The sequence below is a fragment of the Microtus oregoni genome, unplaced genomic scaffold (assembly GCF_018167655.1).
Source record: "Microtus oregoni isolate MIOR12 unplaced genomic scaffold, Mior012 000090F_ref0000504, whole genome shotgun sequence".
In the NCBI taxonomy this organism is placed as follows: Eukaryota; Metazoa; Chordata; class Mammalia; order Rodentia; family Cricetidae; genus Microtus; species Microtus oregoni.
In genome coordinates, this window is record NW_024544599.1 from 1,873,448 (window position 1) to 1,896,726 (window position 23,279).

The 23,279-nt window shown below is 44.0% G+C and overlaps 1 protein-coding gene across 1 annotated transcript in view; it reads right to left on the reverse strand.

Annotated features, from left to right (window-relative positions):
• The window catches only part of Adgra3 (adhesion G protein-coupled receptor A3), a 103,094-nt gene that overhangs the window by 69,760 nt on the left and 10,055 nt on the right, over nucleotides 1-23,279 (reverse strand). Inside the window, exon 2 of the mRNA XM_041643773.1 lies at nucleotides 1,554-1,625. Within this exon, the coding sequence (XP_041499707.1) occupies nucleotides 1,554-1,625 (72 nt within the window). The remainder of the gene's footprint in view (nucleotides 1-1,553; nucleotides 1,626-23,279) is intronic.

Sequence of the window (23,279 nt, forward strand, 5' to 3'; positions counted from 1 at the left end):
GCTGGATATCTGCCAACAACACTGTTTTCCAAGGAAGAAGGGTCGATGGGAAGATGTTGCATTCTCCATTCTAATACCGACTGCTGTGGATTCAGTGCTGTCTCCCCACAGCTGAAAGTCACTCCTCACCCCCCCCCCCCCCCCCCCGCTCTCTGACGCCCTGGGTCCTAGCAAGCGCAGGTTCCTTCATTCCTCCTGACAGTAAGGAAATTCCTTCCCTCAAACCCCAGGCACATCTCCACTCAGCCAAACTTATCCAAACACCCATTGCTAAAACAACCACAGAATGTGTACGAAGGACGAGTTGGCACAGTCAGGTCTGGAACTGAGGATGCAGCCAGCATCCTCAAGACTCATGGACTGTGAGGACTATGCCAGGAATATGTCAACAGAAACAGTAGAAGAAGAATGTAAGCACTATAAGTCCTGAAGGGCCAAGAAAGATTTTATGGGTGTGTGTGTGTGTGTGTGTGTGTGTGTGTGTGTGTGTGTTTGGTGTGTCCCTGGATATTCACATGCTTGTACACGTATGCATAAAGTATAAAGTATGCATATACTTATGTATATGTAATGCTGCATATTATGGATGCTGATAATTATAACATAGTAAAATGAAAAGAACAAAGTCATGAACAAAAGGACACAGAACTCTAGATGGTATACACTGAAGCAACCTTAGCAACCTAAGCAATCAAAAGCCATGGGAGTTTGACTGTGGAAGCCACTGGATGAATGGGGAAGAGAAAGCTGGGAAGAGAAGGTAATAATATCAGGAAGAGCAAAAAGAATTGAGAAAATAAGGCTAGACTTTAACTTCCCAGAAAGAACTGTGCATGCACGGTGTGGCTCCCTTATGTACTTTAAAGTTTTATTGTAAACGAGTGTGTACCAGGTCAGTTTTAAACAGGATCCTTGAACAGCATTCAGAACACAAGCAAACAGCATATCCATTCCCCCAAATCCACCAAAATGAGTGACTGTTTTCATGAGAAAACTTCTAAGAACACATGACCATGTTCCAAGATACTGATGGAAACACCAGTTTACTTAAGCAATCCCCCTTGATACACTTGTACTCTGTTTTACTTAGAAGACACACGTCGTGTTAGGAGGCACCGTTTGAAACCATCACCCCTGTTCAGCCAGCAAGTGGTCAGCAGACTGTGGTCCACGGCTTGTCTAGGAAACAGCTTTATTGGAAGAGATCCACACGAGCTCCTTCATTACCCCCGTGCTGTCGTGTACAACACATCAGTAAGTACTAACTCACTGCTGTCTAGATTGCTTTACCACTTCACGGGCACAGTGCGGACACTGTGACCCAACGGAGAGCCCACAGAGGCGAACTGGAATTACTGTCTGGCTAGTCCCAGAAAGCGTGCTGACCTCGGACTATGTGATTGCTTCTCCTTGAAATGTCACTTCCTGAACTTCTGCATAATAAAATGTTGGGAAATTTAAAAGAAAAAAATTGTTGGGAGTTCCTTCGGCAGGCTTACAATGAAAATACATTAATTACATAAAATAAGAAACGACCATGAGAGAATACTCACAATCTTTCGAGGAGACTTAACCCAGAAAACGAACCATTCTTCAGCTCAGATATCTTGTTGTTGCTCAGAATCCTAAAAATGACAAGAAAAAATAAATAAATAAATAAATACATGACTTGTCTAAGCACACGCCATCAGTATCAAGAGGAACTGAGCTCATTTTGATTAGATGTAGTAGAAGAAATTCTCAGACTTCGTTAACCAGAATTTCTTAGGCAGTTGGGAACAAGGTACGTTCTCTCCCAAAAAAGCTTCCAGATCTTGTCCCATCTTAAGTCAATCTTGCCACACTTCGGTGAAAATGAAAAGCGGGAGAAAACTGAACAGACAAAAACGATATTATCAATATAGGGTAAAGTTGGTCAAATTAGGAACTTAAAAACCTAAGAGAAAACACGCCAAGAGACCCCAAAATTACCTATCTTACAAAGAAATATATTAGAAAACCCATGCTGAACATGCTGGATCTCACCTGTAGTTTGAAGGTATGCAGATGTACTATCTATGTGTGTGAGTGAATGCCTGCTTTGCCTTGGCACTCACTGTCCCAGTGGCTACGCCATCATGGCTAACCTCACATGCCACGAGATTGTTCACTAAAAGACGAAATAAAAACAAAAACCTGCTTTCAAAGAGCCACAGATGGGCAGTGTCCCTGACAGACCTCCCCATAAATGCTCCTTCCTTTAGTAGTCTGGAATTTTCTACAGTGTTCAGCACCTGAACATCGGTGTCCAGAAACAAACTGAACATGCTACAGTATCTGGTTCAAGAGGGTGATGAAATCAAGATGGGGAGAAAATGAAAAATTCAAGTCAAGAACTCAGCAAGCTGCCTGGCAGCGGTGTGGCACTGCACACCTTTAATCCCAGCACTCGGGAGGCAGAGCCAGGCAGATCTCTGGGAGTTCGAGACCAGCCTGGTCTACAATAGTTCCAGGACAGGGGCTGGAGAGATAGCTCAGCGGTTAAGAGCATTGCCTGCTCTTCCAAAGGTCCTGAGTTCAATTCAAAGCAACCACATGGTGGCTCACAACCATCTGTAATGAGGTCTGGTGCCCTCTTCTGGCCTGCAGGCATACACACAGACGGAACATTGTATACATAATAAATAAATTGGGCTGGAGAGATGGCTCAGTGGTTAAGAGCATTGCATGCTCGTCCAAAGGTCCTGAGTTCAATTCCCAGCAACCACATGGAATATTGTATACATAATAAATAAATTAATTAACTATAATTTAAAAAAAATTTAAAAAAAAAAATGAGTTCCAGGACAGCTTAGGGCTGTTACACAGAGAAAACCAATCTCAGGGGGGGAAAAAAGAAGAACAACAACAACTAGGTAAACTGCCAGAGGACGTTAGCAATCAGCAATCAGATCTTGGAGATTTAGTTACACTTCTATGCAGAATTGTGTCCATGTGTATACCCTGCATGCCCTCGGAGGCCAGGAGTCGGCTACCATGGAGCTACAGTTCACAGGCAGTGTAAACCCCGAAACTGGTGCTGGGAACCGAACTCAGGTCCTCTGCGTGAGTACTCTTAACTGTGGAGTCACATTTCAGCTCCATCAGCCAGATTTGAACCCAAGCAATGTCTTCTCCGCCCACATTCCTCAACATGCAACAAAGTTGGCCGAAGCCACACAACTGTCATTTAGGGCTGAAAACTGCACCTCACATGGTGTTGCCTCTCAGGAACACCCTTTGCAATAGGCAAAAGAGTCTTTATGTGTAGACGTGGAGACTAATGAACAACCAGATAGTTCAGAGCAAGAACCCCAATCTTTATCACTGGACATCCAGAGTCTCAGCCCACGGTCACCAAAAATAGCATAGAGCACAAGACCAAGTGCATCCTGACCCTGACACCATGATCTGATTGTGACGCATATAACGAACAAAGGCTTAGGGCTACCAAAGGGCCAAGAGCAGGGGACAAATACAACTCAACAAAGCAATTTACACATCCAGTAAAGCTGCCACCTGAGGGCAAGGAAATGATCACATCAATTAAGAGCAAGCAACAAACTTAATACCACAGACAGAAAAGAATCTAGATGTAGCCACAAACAAGAAAAACAGCAAAGACCCAGAAGGCATGCATGGGCACATGGTTAGTATCTCAGTGACAAGGCTATCACTCTCTTCTCTGTGACTATTTATACTCAATAGTAGAAATTCTGAAACATCTACATGGAGACTCTTACATTCAGGGTTTCTTACTCTCCCTCGGTAAATGTACGAATGAATCTTAAGTATTTTTTGCTGTAAACTGAGATAATTTTGAGTATATGTATAGTCTCAGAAATAAAAGCTAAAAGAAATGCTGAGTGCTTTGAGATTCAGAGTCCCGTTTATTTATTTGTTTGTTTGTTTGGATCAAGCAATGCTCATACAGTGACTGACATTGTGACCTTAACATGCACCAAAAGAAGTAGAGAGAACAATCAGGTTCGGAGCCCAGGCATTAACCGAAACTCTACCAAGATGACTGGGGCTGTGCCAGTCACTTCTCTCTCTAATAGCCTTCGATATCCTTAACACTAAAAAAGCAGATATTAAGTCAAAATGATTACCGAAATCCCTCCTGCTTCTTTTATTTTCTATACTGATTTATGTTCTACTAGGCAAAGCTGCTAAGTTTGACCATGGCTAAGAATATGTAAGCATTAACCCAAAAATAAGGGGGAAAATACACACTCCACCCAGATCTAGATGCCATTTCTGAGTGAAGAAAGATACCGAGATATGGAAGAAACTTGCCCAGAACTGGTGGGCACTGACTGGCTCTGCTCGTGATGTGGAATAGCTTCAGCAATGGGATTGTCATTTCCTCAGTCATAAAGGCTTTACTGCAATAAATGATAGGTTTTATTGAGGAAAGTAAAAAGGAAGACATTTCATCACACTTAAAAAGTTATAACTGTAACCTTAAAATATAGTTTACAACCTCGAGTTAATATATTCCGTCTACACATTACTGGATGTGTTTAAGGATTTTGTGCAGGAAAACAGGATCGGAAAGAATAAATCTACTCTGCAGACAGCTTTTATACTCAATTTTGGAATGGGGGGCTGTGGAACCAGCAGGTGCTTAATATCATATATCACAATGCACCTAAAACCCATTCATAATCAATATTTTTCGCTGACGCCTTTGAAATTTCAAACTTGGCCAGAGTTATAGAGCTTCTATAGACCTATTCCCGTTCTACATCAATGATGTGAACAAGACACAATCTACAGACAATGAGCAGAATGTTGTTCAGCGTCCACCTCTTCAGTTCAGAAACTAGATGGAAGAGTCTGATAGCCACTGTCGCTGCGCACAAGGCCAAGTTAGCGCCCTAGATCATCTACACTCGGGTATAAAAGAAGAACCAGACAGATTTTAAATAAAAAGCAGATGGAATGATAGGGATTAGATGTCCTCAGACGATTGCTACTATTAGACATAAAATGGATCAGACCCTGAATGTTATCAATGGGAACCGTTCCCTGCAAGGCAAGAGTAGTCACAATATAATTTCCTTTGCGAAAGGAACTTGCAAACACACTTCCAGAGCACTACAGACCTCAGGAACATAGTGTGGGATGCTGGCTGCTAGCAGGGAAATCCAGGTTCGCAATCCAATGGGGTTAGGGAAGCGCACTGAATGGGGGTCGTCTTGCTTAGTTTTAATCGTCAACTTGACCCAACTCAGAATCACATGAGAAGAGCATCTCAGTGAGGTTGGGCTGTGGGCGTGTCTTTAGGGAAGACCCTGCCCACTGAGCATCCTGACCTGGATGAGAGTGGATGAATCAAGCAAGATGAGCACAAGCGAGCATGCACACCCTTTTCTCTGTTCTTCTCTAGCTACTTGAAGTTCCTACCTTGACTTCGCTGTGACAATAGAACTCTAACCCGGAAGTATACATTGCAGCAAGACCCTTCTTCCTCTAAATTGCTTTTGTCAGAGTGTTTCATCCCAGCACCAGAAATGAAGCTAGGACAGATAGAATGGGATGGCAGACAGGTTTCCCTGTTATCTGGAAAAGGACCTCTTAGGACCAAAGTGAGGATATATTTATGTAGATGTAATTAAGGACCTAGAAATAAGACCATTCAGGATAACAGCAGGCCCAAATCTAGTGAGAGGTTTCATTAGACAAGAAAATGCAGACAGGGCCACAGGAAGATGAAATCACAGTGCAAATCAGAGAATCCATAACAGAAAAATGAGCAAAGACTGAACAGGCAACTTGGTACATGTAAAAACGAGAGCAAACACATAACATATAACAGATCCTCAAGCCGCATTTATGAGGTGGTTGTAGAAAAAAATGATTGATCATGTGAGGCCAGGAGGTCAAGGACAAATGCCTCCTTAAAAGGACCCATGTCTCCTTAAAACAGAAAAAAAAAAAGAAAACCACAAAAGATCATGACTTTATTGGCGAATGTGCATCCTGAATCAGAAGAAAATATAGACTTAATCAAGATACTATACAGCACTTATTACCATGAGAAAATATAACCTATTATGGAGGAAACAATCACTCACATTTTTACAATGCATCAACCAAACCACTGTGGCAGGGAAACGTACCAATGAAAACACTTTGCTTCTTAGAAAACCCATCCTACACAGATGCATGCACTTAGGTAAAATATATGACATGCTACATGTCACATAACTATATGAATATGGCAAAATTATTGTAAAAGCTAATGGCTAAATATTACTATGTTATGTAATATTACCAATAATGGGCTCTTTTTTACCTGCCTACCAAATTAGTATTGACAATCAAGTATTGCAGATTCAAGGAGATAAAACTCCCTCGAGAGTCACAGGGATCAAGGCACAGGAGCTCGGGATGTAGGTTACTTGACAGAATGCTTGTCTATCACTCACAAAGTCCTAGACCACCTAAACTAGACAGGGTGGGACAAGCCTGCAATCCAAGCGCTTGGGAGGAACAGCCAAGAGGAGCGCATGTGCAAGGTCACCTAATGCAAAAGCGTTTGGAGGCAGTGGGGAGGGTAAGGCATATATTCACACAGTAAGCCTCCACGCATTGACAAGTCTAATTTACTCTTGTAATACAAGGTATAGTACAAATTGATACTCATCAAGTTTATTGTGTAGAATAACGTATGCCCTTCCTACAACCTTTCCCATAGTGTAAAGAAAGGAAAGCAGGCTTAGAGCCCGGTGAGTCATTTATCTCTTATGGCATACACCCAAAACCTTTATGGCCAACTGCCCTTAGCTAAAGTCAGGAATGAAACTCCTTAGAAATGAATGGCAGAGCTTTGGGGTTTTTTTTTTGTTGTTGTTGTTGCTGTTTTGGTCTTGGTTTGTTTGCTTATTTGTTTTCTGCTGAGGGTTGTTTGTTTGCTAGTTTGTTTTTCTGCTGAGGAAACCTTAAGCCCAACATTGCTCAACACTCTATCTAGTCCAGAGCCCATTATACCCAACTGAGCCATTTGATCACCAATGGGTCCACTCGATGAGATGAATTCATCCATTCATTTCTGCAGAAAGGTGTTCCAGGTTACCGTATGTTTTGGTTTGCCATTATACAACTCGTAAACTGCAGCCACGGTAAGATCTATACGGCGCGTGTATTTTTTCTTGTTTGACCATTACTGGTAAATCTCACAGACAGAAAGACAGCCACACTGGAGAACATCTACCCCTCAAGTGGATTTCCTCATCCTTCCTGAAAACCTCAGGACAAAGATCATACCAAAGCCTCCAAAACAATAAAAATCTGTGTGACTAGTTAGGCTCTGGGTGGTTCGCTCACACTGACGATCCTACCCACCAGCTGAGATCAGATGCTAACGCCATCACCAGTACAGAACATGTCATCTGCGGCCACTTCGGTGCCGCATGTGTCCGCTCTCACTAAGTCATCCAGCAGGGTAGCTGTTGGCAGATAGGGTCCAGCTGCAAGCCTGGAGAGAATCTTTCTCCTTTTCAGTTTTCTGAAGGTGCTCATTCCGTAAGCAGTGCCCAGTCCGTGGGCTGAGAACCATAGCATAGAATTCCAGCCATCTGCCCAGCACACAATGTCCCCTGGGCCGTCGCCACACTGACAACTTGTGCTGGGCCAGTCAAAACCAGATCATAGTTTCCAAGTCAGCATTCAACAAATCGCATTTCAAATATATGGATTGAATTGACGGAGTTTATTTTCCTCTCTATAAACTTTTTTTTTAATGAAAAAAAAAAAAACCAGATCATAGCAGTAGGGAGGCAAAGGTGTCTCCTACCCTGCGTCCTTCTTGCCTCTGCTTTCAGATAAGCTCAACTTGGACCCTCACCACCTCCTGTTTTCCTTCATTTTTCTTTTTCAGTCATTTTCCCCAGTAAATCATCTTGTACTTCAACCTCCATCCTGGCCTGCGGTTCCCAGAAGGCTCCCATGGCAAGGTGCTCACAACAGCTGTTCCATAATAAATGAAATGAAAATATGGCTAGGTTTAAGTTTCTCTGTTCACGGATCCTTCCCTGAGGACCACAAGACACAAAATAGGTAATTTACTGGCCTCTAGTGGTACAGAGAAGTATAAATCTAGACCCCTCTCTCCTTCCTCTGGGAAGCTCTGGGGAATTTTCTGAAAATCTACCTGATAATGTGTGGCTGTCTTCTTCTGTTGCTCCAGTATCCTACGATGCCTGTCCACGCTGGTGCCCTCCTAACATTAGGAGAGAGACATCTCCAGCTGCTAGGGAAGGAAGACGCCATGAGTTCATCAGGAAGTGCTGTTGTGGGCCCACGGACAATCTGGGGTTGAATTTTAAGTCTGGATCTTTAACTATGGTTTTATGTTTATACATCAAGGTCCCATTACGAAGCAGCACTGAAGTTAGAAGTTGTACAACAGAAGGCAGGACAGTCGGTGTGAGTGAGAACGAACGACACCACGCTCAGAATTTCGCAAGTCAGACAGGCTGGGTGAATCCATTCCTATGCCACAAAAAACTACGAAGCCACAGCTTTCTTAAGCTGTCATCTAATCGTGCTATCAAAGAAATACTGATGTTTCTAGAAACAAGATTCGACTGAGGGTGTGGGAGGAATGAGGAGCAGGAAGGTTGATAAACTAAACAAACTTTTAAAAACACTTCAGAGCCAGCGAAATTGTATTTCATATTTTCACGACTGAAGATACTCTTACAAACTCGTTTTTAGCTGGGCATGGTGGTGCATGCCTTTAATTCACCACTCCGAAGGCAGAGGCAAGTGAATCTCTGTGAGTTTAGGGCCAGCCTGGTCTACAAAGTAAGTTCCAGGAAAATTAAGGCTGTTACACAGAAAAAAACCCTATCTCGAAGAAACAAACAAACAAACAAAACTCATTACTGAAATCCCTGTTACATGTACAGTGGAATAAACAGGTTTTCCTCTGACTTCCACAAGCGCATCATGGATCACAAGTATACACCACTGGGACACACAGACACTCCCACTCAAAAAGCAAACTAAAATGCCATTTTGGAATCTTCAGAATTAATGACACAAGCAGTGTATGCCACAATAATTAAAGTAACAGGCATTCATTTAAAACAAAAGAACAAGAAAGCACTGATAAAAAAATGGTAAAACGTAAGAGAAAAGCCAGGTAATACTGGATTAAAACTTTTAAGCACCTTCTACCCAAACCCTGTGCTCCTGAACCTGAGCTCGTCTAAGCTATTTCTAAACCACAGCTGGGAAGGCGAGTGTTAAAATGATCTATGCAAACCCTGGATGGTTGTGACTTGGGACCCTGGATGAGAGGGATGGGGGTTGGCAGAGATGCTAAAGATGTGGCACCATTGTGGTGTGGAGAGAGAAACCTCCCTATTTAGAGAAGCCAGCTTTTGAGGGAAATAAATAATCTCTCCAGCCCCCAGGGCGTCTGCGATTCTGTCTCAGCCTTAGCTGATACTCACTCCTTAGCCCCGCCCTCCAGTTCTTACTCCGGCTGCACAACTTCCATCTTAATCCTTCTGCTTTGAATTTGCAAATAAATCCTCTGCTCAATTTTCCAGACCACTAATTTTCCACATCCTGACTGCTTCTCTTCCGCCCTTCAGCCCATCCGCTGACCCCAGAACGGGCTCCTTCACGTCTCAATCCCACGACTAACTACTCAGAACTCCCTTCTCATCCTTTCCCACGAACTAGTCTTGCCCTGTGGAGCTGCTATTCTTTTGGATCTGAAATACAAACTAGAATTCTCCCGTGTTAACATTTCACCAATGCTTCCAAAAGACTGCTTCGTTGCTGGCTCACAGTGTTGATTTTTTTTCTCAAATGTCTAATGACCCTGTTACGCCAAAATCTGTGGGTCCCCACGAAAACCAACAAAGGAGACCAAGTCCCATATGTAAAATCAAAGAGCCTTTATTTTAATCAAGTTTGCAAACTCGGTCTCTCCGCCAAGTCCAACATATTGGAATATCCGGAGAGCCCGAGCTCAATTAGAATTGGGTTTTTATAGTAGTAAAGGTAGGGGGTCTCTGAGGTTCAGGACCCCTGATTGGCTGACATTTGTCCAGGGGTGTCCTGGTGAAGTGCTGGCAGGTGTTTCTATTTACAGTGCTTGAAATGCCAGGAATTTCCTTTGAATGGTCTGTTCTTGGGTGGGAGTCCAGTAATCTGGGTCTGCCAGGTCAGGGAAAACTATTGAAACTCCATTTAAATTTATCGAAATTTATCGATGGCCAGAGTCCCAGGTGATAATGGTTAGAGGAAGTAAAGAACTACCTTTGTGCCCAGACTTAGATTATCATGGCTGGCTCTCACAACCCTTTCTGGTTGTTTGCTGGACTGATCAATACTGAGGGGCAGCAGAAGGGTTTCATTAGCATATATGAAAATGAGGGTAGACGGAGACAGCAAACCTCCCCGTAAGCCAAGTTTGAGAAGTCTAGTAATTTTGAGGGCGGAGACAAAAGCTGTGGGGCTCAACGGCTTCCTGCTGCAGTCTCCCGTTCTGTTCAGCCTTGGCAAATCACCAGACAGTCAGAGGCCAAGCAAAATGGTCCTGTAGCTGAGGCAAACTCAGATCACCATCTCCTCCTCCAGGCTCAGCGGTTCAGCTAACAGAGCATCTGTTTCAAGGTCATTAGTTCCTGGCTGGGCACTCACATTACCCATTTCTGCTGCCACTCCCTATAGCTGCAGTTCTTGGGGCTCTTCCAGGATGCTGTTGAGAAAATTCATTTTTCTAGTCAGTCGGCACATTCTCTCTTGGGTGGCAAGTCCCCTGCTCTGGAGTCTTCCCATCAATCTCATCCATCCGCTGTATTGACTCCAGAGTCCCCAGCGCTCCAGGGCCACAGGAGCACCTCTCCCATTTTTCAGCCCTGTTTGAGTTTCTGCTATCATATTCAACAGGATTTTGGACAGGACAGAAGTGAGAGAGAACAATGGGCGGGGAAAAAAAAAGGAAATTTCGAACATCTTTTTCTTAACAGAATTATTACTTTAATCACAAGATTGCCATGTGGACCAAAGTTAAGGTCCAAAAATTCTATGGCAACAATATGAACCAATATGGTGTCTCTGAATATAAGAATTTACTCACTCTGTACCATGGGTACGGTGCTGGGAGCTACCCCATCACCAAAGTGGATCACATGACCAGCTGAGGAGAACAATGTGACACTGTTTCCTGACTGTGCACTAACAAATATCTTGTTTAGGGTCCTGCTTACAGTCCCAGCCTTGACCCCAACAGTTACTGAGCAGGTAACACCACGACAGAAGGCAAACTCTGGCACACAACCTATTATTAAGGTTTGAACCTTAATACCAAGATCTGGCTTCATCGTTCTGTAAACTATTCTAGGTACTGAGGAAAGAAAATGAAAGTTGTTAGCGAGCATATAAGCAAACATGTGGCATGGCCCTTAAAGCAGACCGTTAGTACTACTTCAGAAGTTTCAAGCACATCACAACATCCAGACAACAGCCAGCCTAGCAGGAGGAGTTTCCATTCTGCAGTGCCCACTGATAGCTGCCAACTGGACAAGGCTACCATGTTGCCTTCCATGAGGTCTGCTACACCTGCTTAGTCACACCAGCCTTCACCACTGTCGAGGCTCATCTTTCCCAGTTTTAGGGTAGTCTTGTACGCTGTAACAACTAAGGGTTGTAGAGTGTACACACAGGCCCTACTACCACTGACAAGATAGCCAGAGACAGAACAAAAGTGCAGCTCAGCAGCCTGCCAATGAACTCTTTGACCAAGCGCTCTCAGAAACCCCTACCAACCCAAACAGAGGACACCCAAAGTTCTTAAGCTGGCCATCTCAGGTTTACTTATCCATGATGTGGAATATTATTGGTTAATAAAGAAACTGTCTTGGGCCTGCACAGGGAATAGAGGTAGGTGGGGAAAACTAAACTGAATGCTGGGAGAAAGGAGGCAGAGACAGAGAGAAGGCAGGCAGTCCTGATGGAAATAGACTCTGAAATATTTCTCGGTAAGCCACAGCCATGTGGCGATACAAAGATTAATAGAAATGGGTTAAATTAATATATAAAAGTTAGCCAAAAAAATTAATTAATACAGCTTCTGTGTGATTATTTTGGTTCTGAGTGGTGGCCGGGACGAACAAGCAGCCCGCTCACTACATATCCAAGAAATGTATTTTACAGAGCAGCCTGCAGGACTTAGCAACGTTCTCAAAGCCGTACAGAACACTTAACTTCAATCTGCCCAAAGTGAACAATTACGTAAAATGAGACAGCAAGTCAAAGACAGCACGGAACACATGATTACAGAGTCTGAAGATTAAAAGGTGCCTCTAATAACCATACGAACATAACCAACATCACCTGGGTACACAGTAAACCCTGACTCTCCAAATGGCTCATTAAATAACCTTTCAAGTTCCCAGGCATTTTTCTCAGAGATCCAACACTTAAAATAATACATTAAGGTCTGTTTTTTCCTCATTTGCTTTCAATGCTTTATTTAACAATTTCATAAATAAAAGGTAAAAAACATATTTTTCAGCCTTAGCATTAAACACTGTGAGTGTTTTATGAGTGAGTTTACATAGTTACACAAATTTTAGTTGATAAAGAAAATCTAAAAGGTTTTTAACGCCATACTAGATATCTTTCAACAATGTCTAAAAATGAAAAACTGTTTATTAAACAACACTCCATCATGTCTTACAAACACATTAGCTCCTTGAGCAAAGGACACTATTCTTCAAGGTGTCGGCACATCAGAGAGAATGCTAGAAACATGATATTTATGAATACAATAAAAGCACGTTTATTTGGCATTTTAATCAAACAGAAAGCTTTCCACTGGGGCTACACTGAGGTTCTTAAGAACTCAGAGCTTTGTTTTTTCAGCTGAAAATTTTGATGATATATCGATTACTCATTAGCTCAGAATATATCTTAGCAATTGCTCTGGGCTGGGTGACACCAAGGATAGAAAAGCAGACCTCAAGGACTGATAAATAAACACACACACACATACACACAGCCCGGGTATTAAGCACTATGAGAAGCTGGTCCAACAGGAATATAGACTTTCAAAGATGACTGAAAATAAGAGTATTAGGAGAACACATTTCTGAACTATATACCCTAGGTCACGCCCTCCCCGACTCCAGAAGGTAGGAAGTTCTGGGAGAGCCCGAAGAGCAAGATCCTTGTAGCCCAGCAAAGGTTGCCACCAACAGTTCCCAGCTCTGCGGGTCAGAAGTGCAGGCAGGGAGTGGATGGGTCCTGTATCAGGTAGAACCGCCACAGAAGGCCAGGGCAGCAAAGGCATAGAAGATTCAGGGCTCTCACAAGGGTGAGGAGAAGGGGCAGCCACTGAAGTGGCACAGGCAGCTGTACTCACAGGGTTCAGCTGCAATGTTCAGGAGGAGGGGAACTTAGAAGGCCACAGAAGACAAGCGTGCTTTCCTAGTGCCCACATTCCCAGGACAATGTACACAAGAGCCACACTTAGCCTTACACTTCCTATTGGCTGTAGAGCTGGTCGGACTCACGAGAGCCGTCCTGAAACTCTACAGCAGGGTTCACCAAACCAGCACAAGTGCCAAGTCCTTTAAAATTTAACAAAGACGCAAGAGATGGATAATAAATTTTACAGTATTTTTTTTAATTTCACAAGTTTTGAGTGACAAGCTCAAAACATAGAAACAGCAGCAAGATTTTCTTTATAAAACCCCCCACAGATGCTCTCCTCAACCAAACTCTAGTTGGGTGACTCAAGACCCTCCTCTTCAGAAGGCCTCAACCTTTGGCTCTGTGGCATGGAGTCCCCTTTAACAATGATTACGTTAAGTTAGAACCCCTACCCCTTCTCTTGCTATCTGATGGAATTTCTCATTTCCCTGCCTTCCCTCCTGACAGCAGATCACCTGGAAGAATCCTGTTAGGTCAGTTTTGCAACAGTCTCTCCCTTCATGTCTCCACTTAGTAATTTTCCATCCAATGACCCTCTACCCCAAACTCCTTCACAAGCCACCCCCATTCGCCAGTATTATATTAGAAGTTGAGCCCAGGGTCTCGGCCCAACTACCATCCATCAAAACGATCATGAGTAGAGTCTCTGCTCTCATTTTAACAGAGGTCATAAACACTTTCTCTTTAACTCACCAGTGAATGAAAAGAAGAATGCCGTTTCCTTTTTGGAAGGAGAGAAGGTAAAATTTCCCCAACTGAAGTTCTGATCATCAAGTCCATTTCAAGTGTAAAAACCCCCTTCTGCACTCCCCAGCTGTACAACAGGAAGAACAAGAATGTGTTTGCCCTCACTCTTGAGAATGTATAGCTCGCAGGAAACAAAAGCTGCCAAGAAGCCTCACTACACACACAAATTCCCTCCAAGGCTCGTCCCACACTGCGGCTTCAGAGTAGTAACCAAGCAAAAGGCATTGGTGTGTGTGGAGCAAACACAGGGACACAAAATTAGCTTCCTGTGAAAAGGCCTATCAGAAGGAAAAAGCCATATGCATCCAGCCTTTGTCCTCTCGTTTTCTTTAGCCTCGTTCTATTCAGAGGGAGGAGAAGGAGGGAAAGATGCAGAGTAAAAGTCAGGAGAAAGGGGGCAGGTGAGGGATGGATGAATGAGTGGGAATGAATATGGGATAGAAGCAGATCTTCAATCACAGACTCAGAGCCAGGGAAGAGGATGCTAAATGCTATCTAGTGGAGGATTAAAGCTTAGCCCAAAACAGCCTCAGTACCTACAGAACCCACCCTGACCTGAAAAGAAACTCTAACTAAAGAGTACACACACCACTGACCAAGCAACTTAGCATTTGGCCAATCAGAGCAGATGAACTTCCTATCAGTGAGAAGGCTGAAAGCTGCAGCACCTAAGACAAATGGCAAAACAAGCCAGTCAGGCTGTTTCTGTGGTGGATTCCTCCTCAATGGCTACAGAGATAAGCTGTACACATGCTGGGGGTGAGTGGGTGAAGAGAGTGCCTATACTAAACCATTTTCAGCGCCTGGTGCTGACCCTCCAGTTCTAGAAACTTCCCTACAGAAGTAACCTTGTAGAAGCAAACTTTATTTAAGCTAACTCATCTCAAGGGCTTTTTGGTTTGTTACAAAACAGTTTCATACAATAGTTTTTAAACATGACTGAAACCCACAGCTCCCTCAGAGAACTCAATATACATGCACATCGATTTTTCCTCATTCAGGTACTTGGTGATGAAGATTTATTGAGTGTCGACTACATGCTTGAAATCATTAGAGATGCTGGGGGGAAGAAATCAAAATAAAATTCCAGTCTTCACGAAGTTTATAATACTAGTGGGCAGGGGTACACAACCAAATCAGCAAAACAGTAATGTCCTGGCTGATGAAAAAAAAATCTCCTGGAGAAAAATAATATAAAAAAACACAGACAGTAAGATCTAGCTAAGATGAAGAGACCATCTTGAATGATAAGTGACAATTCTCACTGAAGAGTGGTTGGTTTTTAAGTAATTTTTATTACAGTGGCAGTGGCTGTGTACATGAAGAATAAGAAAAGTAGGCTACAATTCTTATGTACAGACAGCTAGGTTCACGACTTTACAAAGCCCTGACACTGTCTACTACATACTCAGGCGGGCGTGGGCTCCATAGACACAGATCCGATTGCAGCTACCTGGGATGCCAGAGATTTCTGCTACCGACTCCACCTTTCCAGCTCAGTCTATTTTCATATCCAGGCCACAATCAAATTCCTATGTATCTCAGAAAGATCTTTCACAGATCTTTGTCTAAATCCATACCTAATACCACACCTATATTGTAAATGTGTCACTAGCAACATAACACAGTCTAACCCTGTTTTGTCTGATGAACAAAAACTAAGAAAGGAATAACAAACAGCTCATGGCTGATACAACAGGATCAGAAGGCTAGCCTGAGGTACACAGGGAGTTCCAGGCCAGCCTGCTCTACAGAGTAAAGACCTGTCTCAAGAGCAAACATCATCACCATCAACACTGTGGGAGATCCTCAGTGCCTTGTTAGTCCCAAATACTACATCCTGATGCATGCAAGACTGTCTCTGTCAAAGATAGAGATTCCCAACCCTTTTGTACCTTGAGCTACTCCAGCAATGGGATGAAGCATCAGCACCTGAAAGGCAGAGCCTTGGAATCTATTGAACAAGCCTCCCTGGGGATTTGGATGTGCGCTTAAATGTAGGAACCTGCTAAAAAGCACATGCTCTATCATTCAACTGCAAAGGACACGACTTACACACTTTGTCCTAAATGAAACTGCCACAAACTACTACCAGCTGTTGGCAGAGCTTTTGTGACTTGTTTGTCACTATTGTGACTTGTTTTGTTAGGAGACTAAAGACAGGTCTGGGGAGAGGCTTGGTGGATAAGGTACTTACCATGCAAGCCTGAGGTCCTGAGTTCAAATCCCCAGTGTCTGCATGAAGGCAGTTGTGGTGGCACACATCAATAATCCCAGCCCTCATACAGAATATTGGAGGAAGAGATGGGAGACTGACTCCCTGGAAGCCCACAGCCAGCTAGTCTGTATGCAGGGGTGAACAATGAAGCAATCCTCTCAAACAAGGAAAAAGGTACAGACCCAAACCCAAGGCTGCCCTCTGACCTCCGCACATATGCCATGACACAAGTTCCTGAATTCACATTCACACATTCACACACACACACGCACGCACGCGCGCGCGCACACACACACACACACACACAGGCAGAGGGGGGATCATATAGTCAAAATACTAAATTCTAAGCAAATAATCATTTCATTTTTAATTTACAGAATTATTTTTAATTATTAGCTAGTAAGACATTTCTATGAGTAAAAGATTAAAAACTATAAATAGAGCCAATTCATTATTTTGAAAGTAAATAAGAAAGGAGCGATTACTCATCTTGTTTGTCCTGGATAAAGGAAGGAAGGAAAGACAGCTCAGCAGTTGAGAATATGAACGTTCACTGTTCTTGAAGAGGATAGAAGACAGTTCCCAGCACCCATGGGCACAAGCTCACACTCCAGACTCACACCCATATACGTAAATAAAAATAATGAAAATGCATTGTAAAAGAAGTAGCTTTAAGGAAACCAAGTGACAGATCAGGGGAAGCTCCTCTGACAAACACACATGAGCTACGAAATGAATGGGAATGACGAAAAGAGAGGAGGAGAACAAGAGCGAAGCTACAGACATCTTCCGAGGACAGATCTAGGGGCGATAGGGCCAAAACCTGCTAAAAAGCAGTCAAATAAAGTACTGCGTACTCATCGACGTAGGCGCAGGGATCACCACTTGCCAGCCTCACACTGGACTCTGAGAGCTACAGGGTCACCTCACAGACTCAGCTCACACTGCTGAAGGTCAGTCTGTCCTGTCACTCCTAAGAGGCTCCGGATGCCAACTGCCTGAGCTCAAACTGGGTTCCACATCTTGGTGGCTGGGTGACCTGGGAACCTTTTCCTTCCTCAGGCACGAACCAGGCCTCCCCATAATAACGACCCCATTAGGGAACTGTGACAGTAACTCCAACACTCCCGTACATCCCACAGGACCTGGCCCAGTCAGTAAAATTATGTTATAGTTAGCCTTGTTTCTGATGGCTTGCGTGTCATTCTTTCTCATTTAGGTTCCCCCAATGCGGTTCCCAAAGATCTGCGATTGCTGATTAGAGTCACTCCTAATCAGAGTCTTTAGGAAAGACTACATGAGAAAAGAGGACTGATTCGAACTGGGCTGTTGTTTTTTGTTTGTTTGTTGTTTGTTTTATTTTTGAGGAGGGGTTGCTATTTTTGTCTTTTGGGGTTTAGTTTGCCCCGTTTTGTTTTCTGAGACATCACACATCCCAAGCTGGCAGAGAGCTCAGTACTACAAAGCAGAGGATGACCTCGAATCTCTGATCCATCCCTTTTTCCCAAATGCTGGAATCACAGGCAGGCACAATCATAGCAGATACACGCACCGCTGGAAACTGAACCCAGGACCTTCTGCGTGCTGGGCAAGCACTCCACCAATTGAAGAACCCTATCGGGAATCAATATTTGGACCACGATAGAGCTCACTACTCTGTACAGAGCATAAATAACTACACTGGTTTAAAAAAAAAAAAAGAGGGAAGGAGGAAGGGGAATCATCTTTTGAGGGTCTGAGAGAAAGCACAATTGGATAAACACTTTTGAGGCAAGTGTGAGATGTGACACAGCCAGAGTAAGGCCAGTGCTAAGGAGGCGGAGTCAGGAGAATTCCTGTGGGAACTGGGGGGGGCGGGCATTTACTACCTAACAAAAATGCCTGTGATTCCTATACTGATGGATGCCCACACATTCACCAAGAGCTCAGAAACTGAAACAAGCAGCCTGGGCTACTCATGGAGCTGGAACTTAAAAATCTGTGTTCTTGTGGCAAAGGAAGAAACAGGGATATATCAGGGTTCATATACTAAACAGGCTTCGCAAGTACTCAAGTCTTAAAGACGGGAACCCTGAGACAGGAAAGAGATCCAGTTAACAGAGAAGCAGAGTTCAAGGTCCTGATGTGGGGATTAGCCCAAGGGAAGGAGGGCAGGTCTCAACTGGCAAGTGAGGGGCAATTAGAGCAGCTAAGAGCAGTGAATAAAGACAGGGAAGGAACCAGGCAGGCCAGACGCCAATCACAGCACCCCCACCCTGCCCAGTTTTCCCTGGCTGCCTCTGCCAAGACAGCCCCCGCGCTTACTGTGTGAATACCATCTAATGATGGAACGAATCCATCCCTTCTAATAAAACTACTGGGGCTTCATTAATGTCTATGCCTTTAAAAAACACCTCAGTGATCTTGTCAGGTTTGATTTGGTTTTGTGAGCTATGGAAATTCATAGAAACCTGGCATTTAAAGAGCTCTTAAGGAAAATATAGCTCACAACCTCACTTCCCTGTTAGGTGGGAAGTGAAGACCGGCGTAGTTGTAATGAGCTAAGGGCCACCATCCACACTTGGCAAAGCCGGTGCGAATTCCCTGAAACCAGTCTGCTGTTATTTCCTCCACTTCCTCCTTTCTTGTGTCATTATTAAACAGGGATCTTGGAGCTCAGAACCATGGGAAGGCTGAACCTCCCTGAAAACTTAGGTGGAGTGACAAAAGCTGGCTCTGCATCGGAAGAAGACAAGGGGCAGCTTGCCCCCCTCTGATGGTCTTAGTTGTCCCAGGTGTGCAAGGCAGCTGTGTTTGAGGAGTCATTTGTGATCCCAAGAGTCTCAGAATGCAGATAACAGAGCTCTACCAAAGCAGAATTGTCCTGGTCATTCCCACAGCTACTGCCAGGAGAGCAAAATGGGATAATAAACTTTTTCCCTTCAACTGTCGTTAGGACCTAAGTGTTAAGGGCAGTCTCTCAGCTCCTGTCTTCCCATCAGTCAGCCATCTCTAAGGAACCCACACCTACCCATTCAGTACACCGGTCTCTTTGTCAACCACTATACAGGCTTACACCCAACCCTGCTGGTAAATGGTCGCTTTTATGGTACAGCAATAGTCAGAACTGTTGGCCTGAAGTTACAGAGAAGGCCCAAAAGCCAGGCTTTGCAACCTGCAGCCTTTGAAACTGGGGAGGAGGAATTTCTGTGTCCAGGCCTCAGCCAGGGCACCTGTAAAACAGGGATGCTCCCTCTTGGAATCTGCTGCTTGGGAAGTGCCGAACACAGTAGCTACTACCCAACAAGTATCACGATGTCAGAGATCTCTAGAACCTGGAAATCAGCCAAGGATGCTGAGGTTCTAAAACCAAGGAGCTCCAAACACACCTTATGCTCCCTAAGCCCCCGCAGCTCAAGGTAACTCCCAAACCAATTTGAGAAGAAAAACCATTCGATCCTTTCAGGTGATGAATGTTCTGTGTCCACTACGGGACTACAGGTGTCCAGGGAAACATTATTTCTCTGGTGGTGGGATATCAGTGTGCCTGATACTTCTAGATCCAGGCTGGGACTTTCGCCCACACTGCTGACCCCCGTACCTGATGCTCAGCTTCTAGAGCCCTGACTTTGGGACGAATCGCACAAGAGAATCCCCTGTCTCTCCAGTATGCACACTGGATTGCACTCCTTATAGACTCTATATCCAAATGAGCCAACTGCTGTAACATCATTTCTATCCTTCCTTCCCTCTCTCCATCTGCATCCTACAGTTCCTCTTTCTCTAAAGAACCCTAGTGGCCCCGTGCATGAGCTGACTCAACTGTGGTGATTTCAACAATGAAAGCTACAGATCTCAAAAAGAACTCATACAATGGTAAGGGGTGTTTTCTGAAATCCTATCCTTACAAGAAAAGTGAGGGCAGGATCTTTCATTTTACTCTCCTCCCCTTCAATAACCCAACAAAAACTAAACTTACCCCTGGAAAATAAACTGAGTCATTCCAGAACATAACAGTAGGGCATAACAGGACCATTGCACAGGAACTCTTTCTCTGGGGAACTGCAAACCAATGTCTATCCTCCAGCACAAACCAACATGCTAGCCCATCAAAAGACATCTTGGGGAACCAATGAGTTTATCTGGCTTATTTACAAAATGTACGCGAAGGGCTGCTTATAGGCGTATGGGTGATCCCAAAGCTGCCACACCACTTCAAAGTCTCCCCTATGACGGATGATAACTTCCTTACAGCTGCACAGAGTACCCGCCCTCCTTTGTTTAGCTTTTCACCCTTTATACTATACTCTAGCACCTCCAAAGGCCATGCACAATTAGGACAGAACTGTATACAAATAGCAGGGGGGAACAGGATGGGAGCTGTCAAAATCTCAGGTGAGAATGCAATGATTTCTTTTCGCCCAGTCCTTCCTTCTCTGAGCAAAAACCAACAGTATACTGACCTTAGAAGTGGGCACAACGGCACTGATGAAAATGGTGGTTGTCAGGCCAAGGGGATGGGGCTCCCTAGCACATATGCCTCATAAACCAATGTAAAACAGAAACTCAAGAGCATGAAAACCGCCGAGCCAACCATGCTATTCCACCTCCCGTCCAGGAAGAGAGGAGCCTCTTTTCCACCCACTACAGGTCCTGGGTCCCCCACACCCTTCTCAGCTGCCACCCCCTGCTCACCCTCCCTAGGCACTAGGGCTAAGAACGGAAGAGCTCCCTATTTCTTCTCCCACAGCTGCTGCACACATCAACAGCAAAACGTCCGAATCTAAAAGATGTTATCATTACTAAAACACTAAACAACGTAAAAATGAACACAGGGAAATAAGATTATACCATTTTTTAAATAAATAAAATGAAGTATTAAAGTTCTTCACAGGCATGAGTATGATACATAGTTGCTAACTTCTAGCTGAGTTGATGGATAAGTTTTTCCTTTTTTTTTTTTTTATTTTTTTGTAACTGACCGGCAGGATCCAGAATCGCATGAGAGACAACGCTGTGGGCCATGTGTCAGAGGGTTTCTAGGCTGGAATAACTGAGGAGTGAAGAAGCATCCTACTGCAGGGCAGCCCCATTCCACTGACGAGGGTCCATGACAGAGTACATGCTGCAGTGTTCATCTACTTGCTGACTAGACGCAATGCGACCAGCCACCTCAAGCTCCTGCCACCATGCCTTCCCTACTATGACGGACTGTACCTTCAAACTGTGAGCCAGAACACACCCTTCCCTCAATATATTACAGCTTTGTCACGAATTCTGTCAAAAAAGTGTAACTAATACACCTCATTACCACAAAAAGGGGGGCACTCAAGCAATTTTTCCTCCAGAGAGTCCTTAAAAATCAAATGTAATAGAAGAGTTAACTAGGGTTTTTTGTTCATTTGTTTAAGCAAGAAATAATTTACAATAATCTAGAATAAAAGAGTCTATATTTCTCGGAGGTTCACACCACATGACACCTACCCCTCTATCCCAAAGGCCATTATCCTTCTTGGGTTTATCTTGGCAGGGAAACCAGCAGACTGCTTCGAGGGGCTTTCTAGCCCAAACCACACGAGATGAAAGGGTGGATTCTGTTGCTGAAATTCAGCAATATGGGAGAGTGGTATCAAATGTAGGCATCAGACTACAGGACCAGAATGAGAAGGAAAATGCTGTGGGGCTGCCAGAAGCTTTGCTCTCAGCAGCCTGAGTGCGCACAGGGGGCAGAAACTAGTGAGCAACTGGACAAGACAGGAGGAGGACTGGAGAAACACAGAGCATGAGGTCCAAGGAGCCCAGCGATGGGGCAAAGTGGACGTGCAGCAGGGTGCTACAGGGGACATTTGGGGAGCTTTGAAGAGAGGAGCAAGGATGTACCAGGGTATGCCAAGGACAGCTTCACAAACTATGCAACAAGTTGGGAGGGAAAGATAAGGCATGCTTCCCAGAAGGTGGGGAGCAACTGGAATAGGAAACAGAACGGTGTGGCTGGGAGAGACAGGCACCGCACCATCAGATAAAGAATGAGGGAGAGAAAGTTGGACTCTCACGTGGAGAATTTGTGTGTCTGTATTGATTTTAAAAACTTCCAGCCAAGTGCATGAGGAGGCTCAGGTCGGATGTTTTCCTTTTGTAACATTGATTTTTGTTTGTCATTCTCTAAGCCCAAGCTCTCCTTTCACAGCCCAGCCTAAGAATTCTAATGTGCTTGCAGTGGGAGCCTGGAATCTGCATTGCACCCTGCTTAAAAGCCGGTTGCTCATCTTACCTCGTGCCCACTTCCTACCTGCCTGCCTGCTAATGCTTGGGTTATGTTATGGGACTTGCCATGTTTTTGTGGAATGCCCACATTTGCTGTCCCACGCGCTGACCACACTATGGGTTCCTGTTGGTCACATTGGTCTCTATGTCAGGTTCAGGCACAGGAGCATTCAGTGTTTCTCTTTTTAGAGGGATCCCATTTCCCTGATATTCTCAAGTTCGGCTGGGAGGCGTCTCTCCCTATTCTTCAGTGAGATGGAATGAATCTGTGGTAGCTGAGCCTTAGAATATTCACGGCCGACTGTATCCATATACATAGACATTCATTCATATATATATATTAACATTTATATATATATAACATTTATATATATATAACATTTATATATATATATATGATGTAGGAGGGTCTTCTATCTATCTGTTGCTTTCATTGGTTAATTAATAAAAAAAACTGCTTGCCGCTCCTTTTACATACATACATATATATATATATATATATATATATAGAGAGAGAGAGAGAGAGAGAGGATGGACAGATACGCGCTCACATGACTACATACACATATCACTAGCAAGAGATGGC